The 11,911-nt window shown below is 31.9% G+C and overlaps 1 protein-coding gene across 9 annotated transcripts in view; it reads left to right on the forward strand.

Moving 5' to 3' along the window:
• Positions 1 to 11,911, forward strand: part of LOC123009597 (tropomodulin) — a 33,567-nt gene that overhangs the window by 14,681 nt on the left and 6,975 nt on the right. For 3 of the 9 annotated variants that reach the window (XR_006413026.1, XM_044406012.1, XM_044406010.1), the window contains exons 2-7: positions 8,565 to 8,717; positions 8,796 to 8,963; positions 9,016 to 9,139; positions 9,356 to 9,576; positions 9,634 to 9,885; positions 10,644 to 10,791. Coding sequence is in view for 7 of the 9 variants with exons in the window: in XM_044406012.1 (XP_044261947.1) it covers positions 8,565 to 8,717; positions 8,796 to 8,963; positions 9,016 to 9,139; positions 9,356 to 9,576; positions 9,634 to 9,885; positions 10,644 to 10,791 (1,066 nt within the window). In the remaining 2 variants the exon portion in view is untranslated. Of the gene's footprint in view, positions 1 to 8,292; positions 8,428 to 8,564; positions 8,718 to 8,795; positions 8,964 to 9,015; positions 9,140 to 9,355; positions 9,577 to 9,633; positions 9,886 to 10,643; positions 10,792 to 10,876; positions 11,134 to 11,174; positions 11,269 to 11,911 lie in introns of those variants that run through there. The other 6 variants (XM_044406009.1, XM_044406008.1, XM_044406011.1 and 3 more) reach the window with 5 other exon arrangements.

Genomic DNA, 11,911 nt, shown 5'->3' on the forward strand with positions numbered 1-11,911 from the left:
ACATTTGAAACTTATGATTTTATTAAATCAAGACAACTACATTTAAATCATTTTAATTAAAAAAAGTGTCACAACAGTAGTTGAAAAAAATTGTCAGAATAACTCGAAAACAGAGAAGTTAAAGTTTTTTTTGGTTGGTGTAGCATTTTGACAAGAATCATCTTACGTAAATCAGTCTGTATTTTTGGTCATTTTATTTGTTACATTATTTTCTTATTGTTTGCGATACAGGATGCATCAAAAAGAGAGCGCTGTTTGGATTAACTCAAAAAAAACATTTCAGTTTTTCAAGTACCTATTTTAATATTTTGGTTTGGTAGTCGTATTATTTTGTTAATACAGAGTAATTCAATTATAGTATGCTACATAGGTACATATTTTTTAAGAACATGGATTTTTGAAATAATATTTATTTAGTTTATAACATGTCTTTTTTATGTTTTTAAGAACTCGATTCTTACAATGCGTTACTATAGCGTGGATATTTTATGTTAACTTTGGTGACAATGCCGTTGGAAGTAAATCGATTTTAATAAAGTTTTTAATTTTTCGAATTTTTGGTGGTGAACGTACAAAAATTTTGAGAATTTATTTCTACAGAACGCAAATGACATATTAGTTTGAGTACAATTTGTTTTTTTTTTAAACAACAGCGCCAAATAGAAAAAAAATATTATAAAGCACCCATTACAGAAGGCTATTCAAACAATTGTTTGTTTGTTTTAAACTCTTGCTTGAAAGCTTTTTGCAATTCGTAGTAGGTATAATATAATTATTTTAGCACAACTATTTACCCCTTTTTTATTAAGAGTACATTTTTTGGAGTGGAATAGGTACAAAAATAAATACCTTTTCTGTTGAGAAAAAGAATCTGTCATATAAGCAGTATAGTCTACTAACAAATTTAGAATTAAGAGATTTTATTTTTTTATATAACAAAAAATTTGGTAGAAAAAAAACTTGAAGTGACAAAATTTTTACAATACATAGGTACAAAATTGGTACAAAACGCAGTTTGAATGAAATGAGATAGTATTGTAGTCAATGAAAATATTTTACTTGCTCAAAACAAAAAATGTAAAAAAAAGCTAGACTAACTTTTTTGTTGCAATATAAATTACTATAGCTAAAAACCATAATTTACCGTTAAAATGATTCTTTAACTATAGAATATGAGTCTAATCTGTAATTTAAATTACCGATTTAGCTGTAATTTTAACTCAAAAAAATTATTACTTTGTTTGACAAGCGTGGCGAATGTTTTTATCAAATAGTGTTGTAGTAATAAATTTTTCTAAGTATGTAGAATGTTCTTGTAGTTTAGTCAGAAAAACTGAATTGGCAATACTAAATTTTATTTTTAATAATATTACAATTTCAATAGGATTTTGTAAATTTTGTCAATTGAAATCATATCGGGTTGCAGTGTTGCAAACTGTCGAATAAGAAAATGCTCTTAATTTTCTTGCCAACCCAAACAGTGATTGTCATTGCTGATCTGTTTGTACTATGATTGGCAAGTCAAGAGGAAGCGTACAAATTTTTATTTTTGTTTTCTTCTTTTTTGTAGTGTAAAGTTTGCATATGTAACACTATTTATTACAATTTCAATTAAAGTAAAACTCTCAAAAACATTGCCTTTAAAAGTTACAGTTGGTTGCAATAAAAACGGAAAATAGAATTTTCTTTAGATTAAAACAGGTTTTGCCCTTGTCAATTTAGTTGTCAATTTGTCATCTGTCGCATTCAAATAATTGTTAAATTAAAATTAAATGCCGAGAGTATCAAATGCAAATCAAAATAATCAATTAGTTGAGTACTTACGTGAAAACCCAATGAGTAGTTAGTACTACAGATTAACTGTCAGTTCTAATTTAACCTTTTAGAATTAAGCCATGTTCAAACTATGGATAAATATAAATATCTGAGATTTTTATTCTTTGATTTTTTCCGATTTTTTTGCAACCAAGTGTACCAATTGACATAAATTGGGTGAATAGGGAATTATTATTCAGTATGTCCCCGGATTGAGTTTACAACAGGAAAAAAAAATTTTGCGATTTTACTCCAAAACTGCAAAGGAAAAACATTTTTTGCTTTACCTGAGACGAACAAATCTGTAATTAAAACGTCATTATTTTAAATCAGTTTATTTTTCTCTTAATTTTGGACTTAAAATAAATTTTTCTTTGCTTTTTAAGTCCTATCTCATTGGCGGTTTTATTATTTTGACAATGATGTCTCTTTGGCAAATGAGTTTACGCAAGTTAAATAACAAAAATGTTTGTGAAAAACATAATTTTAATAAATAACAACTCAAAAAAACAGCATTAAGATAACCAATGAAGAACCAATGACATTTTTTAACTATCATTAGTTAGTCCAAAATCAAGAAAAAAATTAACTTTTCTTTTCACTGAATCAGAACAATGAAGTTTTAAGTACAGATTTGCTCGTTTTAGGTGAAGCAAAAAATGTTTTTCCTTTGCAGTTTTGGCGTAAAACCAAAGATAAAAAAAAATTTCCTCTTGTAAACTCAATCCGGGGACATACTGTATATACAAATTGTTTATTATTTCTTATAAAGGTGTTCCTCGAATTTCCGAACACGCTGTGTATCGTGGTCGAAAGAGCTGTAACGCTTTAGATCGTGATATATTTAGCAAAATAATTTATAAACAATGAATAATTTAATGAGATCTTTGATAAATCGTAAAATTGTAAAAAAGCAAAATTTTGGGCGTATTTCATGCTTTAGAGTCAATGTTGTCATCACATTAATTCACAGACATTCATTTTGGTCTCATGAATAGACTCATTGTTTAATGCCAACTGAAAATTTATATTTTGTTTTCTATTACTCCGTTTTTTCGGATCATCCCGGCCCCAGATGGTGACTAATAACTTCCTTTGCCAAGAACCTCCAAAACAAATGAAAATTCATTTTGTATAATCTTGAAACCTTTCTTTAGACAGCGACACTGAAATATTTATAACCAAGTTCTTCCAGGCATTTGCCATTCCACGTGTATTCCCAACCCAATAATTCATTTCAAAGCATTTGCGTACTTCGCACCGTCATGTGATTTTGATTTAGAAGTAAAATAAACAAAAAATGCTTGGTAAAAGTCCAATTGAATTGAATTATTCCATCAATTGCTGAAAACGAGAGTGCTAGGAGCGGAAACATAAACTCCTGAAATGTGGAGACTCGCCTGAAATATCCAAACATATGTTACAAGTCTCAGCTGATTTGACATTTGGAAGGACAAACTCGGTGGTTGTGTTATTTCAGGATTTGTGAAATTTTATCATTCTTTTCGGTGCATTTTCTTACATGTTTACCTCATTTTTGGCACTCATGTAATTGCTCGACGATTTTAATGAGCTACAGCTATAATTTTTTTGGACTCAAGCCCACACATAATTTAACCTTGATACAGCTGACAGGTGTTAATTTTCGCCATTTAATTTGGTGAAAATTGGGAAAAAGTTGTTTCCTCGTTCCAGGTTCTTTGATTTACATTGCGTTGCTATTTAAAGCACTGTCAATACAAGATTTTGGTTATTCTTAGCTTGGTTTGTTTTGTTGAGATACCATCAAACTAAAATAGATATCAAGTCAATTTTAGAGATGATTTTAAGTATCGGGTCAATTGGGCTAGTACTCCAGATATTAAATTTTATGAATTTATGACAATGCGTAAAGTCAAAGAATGTGGCCTAGGTTTTAGGCCTTGTGCCAACGAAAATATAAATGTATTTCCATAACCATTATCAAAGTCATAAATATGGATCGGTTTTGGCAGAGGTTAATGAACCTGAAACCTGTTCGCTGGTTTTCACCAAGTCGATGATTTTCCTGGATCGAAGAATTTTTATATGGGACAACCTGTTGGACCTGGTTTAGTTTCGGTTAAAATTAAATTTGTTTTCCGGAGTGGACAAAAAAAACTTTTGGACAATGTATTTTAGAAATTGTAGATTTCAAAACTATGTTTTTGGTATGTGTAGTTTGTGATACATGTCAACAGATGCTACTCAATACATAAAAATAAATAATAAAGATCGCCAATTCAGCAAGGTCAGACTCAGATTCACGGTGTTACAATATAAACACCTACACTACATGCTAAGCTTTTAGGAAAGAATTTTAATTCACTTTTGAAATTTTTATGATAGTTTGCAAAACTGTAGAAAATTTTTTGCTGGTATACAGGGTGAAGACTCAAATTAAGCCAGCTAACATTTCTTAATACTTTAAAAGAAAAACAGTTTTTAAAAGTTGTAAAAAATAGTGGTTTTGTGTCTGTAACAAAAGTATCTTTTTAAATTCTTATGGGTTATGATCAATCAAGGTTAATTTAGTTGCTAACCAAAAAAAAGTTACATAATTGCAATCGGAAACAAAACAGCTAAGGTGCTGAAGTCATAACATGGAAATTGTTAGTTCTGCCAGTTCTGTTTTTTTTTTAGAAAAAAAAAGTTTGGAAAAAAAACCGTAAATTTTTAAACACTTTTTCTAGGTTCCTCTTACTTGAAATTTTTCTCTACGGCGCGAATTCTGACGCACCCTGTATAATAAAAAGGTAATAATTTTATTTCATTGTGACATACAGGGTGTGTCAGAACTTCCGGCCCAGAGAAAAATTTCAAGTAAGATAACATACCAGGAACATGGAAAAAATGTTTAAAATATTCTGTCAAAAAATTTTGACATTTCTTTTTTGACATTCGACATTTTTTCATGTCCATTTAATGATGCTGATAATCTTGTACACATTCATTTTTTTTAATTATGTAATAAAGGTACAAAAATTTTGCCAATAAAAGCCACAAATAACATTAATCAGAGTTACAATTTACAGCTTCCTTGTTTTCTCTTCTGTAGCAAAAAAACTTAGAAAATTATTTTTCCGACAAAAATAAATAGGGTCAAAATGCAAAATTTAAATTTTTATAACTTCGAAATTTTTATAGATAGAATATTTTAAACATTTTCTCCATGTTCCTGGTATCTTACCTTACCTGTGGCATTTTTTTCTGGGGCGCGAGTTCTGGCGCATTCTGTATACCTTAATATGGAATGGATTTGGTTTTGGATGACTTTTATGCTAAAAAGTTTCTAACAATTTACCTAATTTTGTTGTATTTTTTTTCTTACTTCTCTGTGTTTTCTTGTTCACAACACTTCACAACACTTTTCTTGTTAGCAACACTTTTTGCGTGTTTATTCCACGAGGTGGAATAAAGCGTCCGATTTACACCCAAACAAGTTGAATACAAAATTTTATTCTTCGAATTAGGCTCAAAATGGCTTAAACTTAAATTAAATCTGTTAAAAAAATCTGGGTTTCGTATTGAGAAATGCCAAACAGTTGTCAAAACTTCCTTACACGGATAACTTTGAACAAGACAATTTCTATTTTTAAAATCATAATTTTCGTGAAGTCGTGAAATACACGAAAAAAGTACGTGTTTAACGCGAAAGAAAAGTGAGTTTTCTAGCTCGGGAAAACTTTATTCATGAGTGTAACGAGTGAATCAATCTGTTTTCACTCGAGAAACCATTACTTTTCTTTACTTATTAAACCATCTACTATTGTTCTTGAAGAAAAATAAAATGAATAAATACAGACAATTGAAATAAAACGAGAATTGTTAAAAACTTTATTTTATTAATTCACAATAATTAATAACAGTAATTAAATAAAAATTATGTTTGGGATGATTGTTTGCTAAATGGTTTCTCCTTCTTTTGCCGGCTTAAAAAAACCTGATACAATGAATAGATGTGGCCTGTGATTTTCAAATTAAGTTGGCGACATTGTACAATGTAGAGAGAGAGAAGATATTGGAGTTGTCTTGCTTTTCAGTGTTTTTGATTGAAAGAATTAGGAAATGAGGGATACACAAACAAAACAATGGTCGTTAATGTTGCTACGCTATTTATTTTTTCGTTTTCACAGCCGCCTATCTTACCTAAAGTCTAATTAGAATAATTAGATTTTTAGGTTACAATAAAATGCGAATAACTGGAAATTCTGTTTTTTGCTTGTTTTTTAATGAGTCAAATTTATTTTAGCTTGGTTTTCTTCTTATTTAGTTGTTTTATGAGTCCTTTTTATTTTTATTTTTTTGTATGAAGACTAATGTTCATACTTAAAAAAAGTTTTTTTTATTTATTTTAATGAATGGTCATAAAAAAATGTGAAAACTTCGGACAAGAATATGTAACACTAGAAAAAAAAGTTTTCAAGAGTGTTTATTACGTTTTGTACCTGCTTCTCTTATTCCACATTTCCTGTGACCATTTATCTGTACTTCCCCCATCTTCTGCCAAAATTCTTCACCTACCATTTGCCTAAATTAACTTCCAGTTCGTCGCACGTGCGTCGCGACGCTCTCACTTACCTCCCGTTACCTCTACGAAGGTAACATCGTGAATGAAGCTGTAGGTCACGGGCGTCGCCATTTTGTAGCAGGAAGGCCAGTGGCCGCACGGCGCGTACTATAAATAATCGGTTTCGAGCGAATCTCCAAGTATAGCGCGTTGGAGGGATGCCAGAGCGGCCTCTGTTCCGGCCCCCGGACCCCACACCATTTTCCACCGTTTACTACCAGACACGTGACCTTGAAACAAGCCCTTCTAAAAACATTTGAACCATTTGGAAGTTGTTTAAGCGGAAGTGATGAAATGTTGGGCGGAAAGACATTTTGGGGGTTTGGAAAACGGGAGTGGGGGCATTAACAGGTGGCCAAGATGGCGGAGGCGCCAGCATAGAAAACATTTTCAGCAAATGGCATTTTTCGCACTCGCCTTCGGCTCGTAAGACAAACTTTTCCACTTGTCATTTTCTAAACTTGTTACAGAATATACTATTCTTTAAGAATTTTGGATGTACTATACCGGACACACAAAATGGGATATCAAGATTTTGACACTTGAAAATTAACTGTAAAGCAGGCTTTAACGTCAAATTTGATTTTTCAAAACATCACAAATGCCAGAAACATTACTGACAACCACTTAAAACCGTTTTACATTAAATGACCTTCTTGTCTAGTAATTGTCTCAATTTTTTATTTATATCCAGGTTGAGCCAGAACTCGCGCCCCAGAGAAAATTTTCAAGTAAATTCTATCTGTCAAAAAATTTTGACATATATTTTTTGACATTTGACCCTTTTTTATATCTATTTAATGATACTGATGATCTTGTATATGTTTTTTTACAATTATTTAGTAAAGGGACAAAAATTTTGCCAATAAAAGCCACAAATAACATTGAACATAGTTACAATTTAGGATATAGCTTTCTTGTTTTCTCTTCTAATAGCCTGTAGCAAGAAAACTTAGAAAATTATTTTTCTAAGAGAAATAAATAGAGTCAAAGTACAAACTTTAAACCCTCATAACTTCGAAATTTTTATAGATAAAATTTTTTTAACATTTTTTTCATGTTCCTGGTATCTTACCTTATATGGCATTTTTCTCTGGGGCGCCAGTTCTGGCGCATCCTGTATATACCGGGTGTCCCAGGCAGGCTTGGATATAGGAAATTAACATGGAAAATTAGTTTTTATTTTTTTCCGGCTGTAGGAGTAACAGAAATCAAAATCTGACTGATGGAGTTTGTAGTGCTTCAAGAGGGCTATCTTATCGATATTTTTGTCGATTCTCCAATTAACTCCATATGGGCGAAAACGACCGTCGAAAAATCGAAATTTGAATTTGCCGCGTTAGCATTACTAAGAAACGAACTATCAAGTCATTGTTGTCAAAGGAGAATTTGTCACAATTTGTCACAATTTTTCAAGAACCGTTTTCACCGAAATAGAGTTAATTGGAGAATCGACAAAAATGTCGATAAGATTGTCCTTTTCGAGCACTACAAGCTGCTCCATTAATCAGATTTTAATTTTTGTTACTCCTGCATGCCGGAAAAAAATTAAAACTAATTTCTTATGTTAATTTCCTATATCCAAACTTGCCTGGGACAGCCGGTATATTAATATGTCATATTTTTAGAACATTTGTATTTTTCTTTTTTTTTATTACATTAGGTTAAACAAGGTTCTATTTCTTTTATCACAAAAACAGTTTTTTTTATAAAGACACTTTTTTATATTGGACGATTTTTAATAATTATGAAGTTGTCACTTTAAGTGTATGTATGCAACCCGCAATTGCTTTATTTGCCACGTTTGTCACCTACCCATTGCCTTTCTTTGGTTCTTCCATTTTTTATAATGTCGCCTGGGATTTCGTACAAATAGGATTTCTGACAAAGGCGTCCCAAACACTCCCCTCTCTCGTCCCATTGATCTCTTTTCGTGATTAATCACACAATCAATAAAATAAAAAATTCGGGTCAAAGAGAGTTTTGGGTGTGTAAAAGCATCAATTTCCTTTATATTTCATCAGGTAAATTCGAACATTGAAATGACAAACCCGTTCATTCACCCTAACCGTCCCATTTTAAAAATCCAATTGTCATGTGCACCCACCCAAGTTACGCCCATTTTGACAATTGACTTAACCAAAATTTTTGTCAATTTCAGACGTCGTCGACGACGAAAACAACAACAATGACAACGCCGGCCAAACTTTATGGCAAAGATCTCAGTGAATACGACGAAATAGATGTAGACGACCTATTGAATAAGTTATCAGCTGAAGAGATTAATATTCTAGCCAAAGAAGTAGACCCTGATGTAAGTTTGAGGTTATTGTGTTAATTTTATTATAGTCTAGTGGGCTAATGTCACTGTGTCATAAAATTTTGTTTTTAGGACACATTTTTACCACCCTCACAAAGGTGTAGTTATGACTGTGAAAAAGAACCAACGGGGCCCCTGAATCGCAAACAACTCATTGAACACATAAATAAACAAGCAATTGAGACTCCCGACAAGCCAGAACTTAAACCATATGTACCTGGAACAGTCAGAGGCAAAAAAGTACGGTTTTTCCCCCCCACATTTTATTTTTTTGTCATTTATTTTCTTGTAGTGGATACCACCACCACCCCCAGTCAAAGAACAAGAAGCTGATGAGCAGATAGCTGTAGATTTAGGTGATGAGTATGAGCAAGCTTTATCTTTAGCCACACAGGAGGAAATTATTGATTTAGCGGGTATGTATTGATTAAATGTTGTCTAATCAAGTTTATTAGTTAGTAATTAATTAATTTTACGGTTCTAAATTATCAATTAAAATAGTAATGATCTAATTTGTTGACATTTGATAATCTGGATATGCAACCAGTTATACATCGTAGCTGCGGTTATGCAACTAACAACACATTATTAGCCGCGAAATTCGATTTTATTCTGTTTTGATTTATTTGTAGCTATTCTGGGTTTCCATTCGATGATGAATCAGGACCAGTACCACGCATCACTTCTCAATAAAGGTCAGCCGGTCGGGCTGGGCTGGGACGGCATCACGAAAGCTTCAAAACAGAAAATATACCCTATGGATCCACCCAATATGACAGACCCGGATGAAACAATAAAAAAAGTTCAAGATGATGACCCGAAATTCATTGACCTCAATTGGAACAATATCAAAGTACACTGTTTTTATTTTTTCATCAAGTTGTTACGTTATTTTTTCTTGTTATTACAGAATATATCAGACGAGAAGTTCGACAGTTTGTTTGAAGCATTGGAGAATAACACGCATTTGGAGACTTTGTCGTTAGCGAATGTTGGGTTGACTGATCGAGGGGTGGAGAAGTTGGCGCAAGCTTTAGAAAAAAATAATACTGTGAGAGTCGTGAATGTAGAAACTAACCTGATTTCACCTAGTGGGATCGTGCGATTGATTAAGTCGATGTTGAAGACGAAGGCAGTGGAGGAGTTCAGAGCCTCGAATCAGGTTGGTATACCTTGAATTTCCAAGCCCGAAACGCCACTGTGATTTTTTTGAATAAAAATTTCAAGTCAATACAAATAGCCAATCACGGTTTATGAATAGAAAATTTTAATTACGTTTAACTTTTCACAGCAAAAAACTATTATAGAGAATTTTTCATTGACAAACCGAAAAAATTTTTAATTAAATCTTTTATCAAAATTAAAAATCACTTGTTGTTTATTTTGTTATGATTTTTTTTTGCTCTGAATAAACCGAAATAAATCAATTCGTGTGTTGATGCGTTTTAATTAATTGTTAATAACAATCCTTTTTCTAATAAACATGTTATAAATTTTTGTTTTTTGATTAGTGTTCCAGTTGGTTCAAATTTTAATTAAAAAGGTTTTGCTTCATCTCCGATTTAAAATAAGAGAGTTTTATGAAACGGTAATTATTTTCGACATTTGTAATATCGAACAGAAGCGAAAACCAAGCATATCTCATTAAAACCTGTTACGTAATTAATACTGTTTTAAAAATGGAAAACTCAACGAACCGATTTATTGACATGTCACTCAAATCTGAGACCCTCGAGAGTTTCACCCCTGGTTGTTTGTTTACCCTCATTCTGCATTCACAACAATTCAGGAAGCAAGCACGAATGAGCACTTAAAATAAAACTGTAAAAATATTTTTTCTGTGTTTGGCAATTTTAATTCTCTTTATTTTTAAGATTTTGATGTGTTGCGATTTTTTAAGTTTTTATTTGTTTGTTTCAGAGGTCGCAGGTGTTGGGTAACAAGATAGAAATGGAGATAACGCAGTTAATAGAAAAAAATCCTACGTTATTAAGGTTGGGCTTGCATTTAGAATACAACGATGCCCGTCATCGTATTGCATCACATTTACAACGTAATATTGACACAAGTAAGTACAAAAAAAAATTGAAAATATTTTTTTGAACCGGTCAATTTTGATTTTATTACCTCGTTCTCTATTTTTATTTTTATAGGTGTTTATTTAGTGCTGCTCATGTCAGCTCAATATTTCGAGGTAAAAGTACACACATTTGATCATTCAATGTTTACAAAGTCATGTTTGACAACAATGTCACACTTTGTCCAATCAAATTAAACTGTTTTACATCCCTTGTTGACGTTGGTGGTTAATAAATAACTTGACATTTCATTATAAAGTGCGTCCAATCGATCACACATTAACACAAATTCTTTTTTGTGTCTATGTTACCCATATTTTCTTCCAATTCGTTGAAATATATTTATTTTTGTGTCGTTGGATCGATCTTGTAGATTGCCGCAGTGTGAAAGCGAATTACCGGATCACTCTCGGTGCGGACGGCACTGCTAAAATCGTGAAAACTGATTAATCGTGTCACCAGATGGCGTGAGTAATGAGTTTCCTCCCTACCGGAAAAAAATAAGCTTCAAACGTATTTTTTTGTTTATGTGTATGATGCCAATTTTTGCGCACTATCTACCAGCAATTGAGGCTTTGTTGGGACATATCACACTGTACTTTCAAACGAATGAAACAAAGAGAAGCGGAGATTAGTGTATCGCGGTCGGCACTGACGAGGCGAGGAAAGTAGGTGTTAAAAAAGTGGAAGTCAATAATGGAAAGGTCAGAGTTGCACGATTTCGATTTTTTTTATAATTAAAGGGGAAAAGTTTACACGAAACATGAAATGTTTCCAAGTTTTTGGTTTGATTTTACATTAATTTTACTACAGAAATGTTATATTGCTTTCTGTGATGGTGTCGGGGCTGGAAGTTGAGATCAAAGGACGATACTGATGAGAGCTTTATAATTTTATGAATAAATCTAGAATAACAATATTCTGAGAGAAGATTTTTTATTTTTAAATAAATGTGATACTCGGATATTTAACTTCTGTTTGGAATTGTATTTTTTGCACATTGCCGCAATCGCGAATTTTTCGCAACATTCATTTAAAAAAAAAAACAAGTTTAATTAACAAAGTTTTTCAATGTTTTTACATCTAGAATTTTATTTTTAAATATGTCAG

This window comes from Tribolium madens, unplaced genomic scaffold, assembly GCF_015345945.1.
Source record: "Tribolium madens isolate multiple individuals breed KSU strain unplaced genomic scaffold, Tmad_KSU_1.1 Scaffold_7;HRSCAF=85;Tcas5.2_LG10, whole genome shotgun sequence".
NCBI classification, from domain to species: domain Eukaryota; kingdom Metazoa; phylum Arthropoda; class Insecta; order Coleoptera; family Tenebrionidae; genus Tribolium; species Tribolium madens.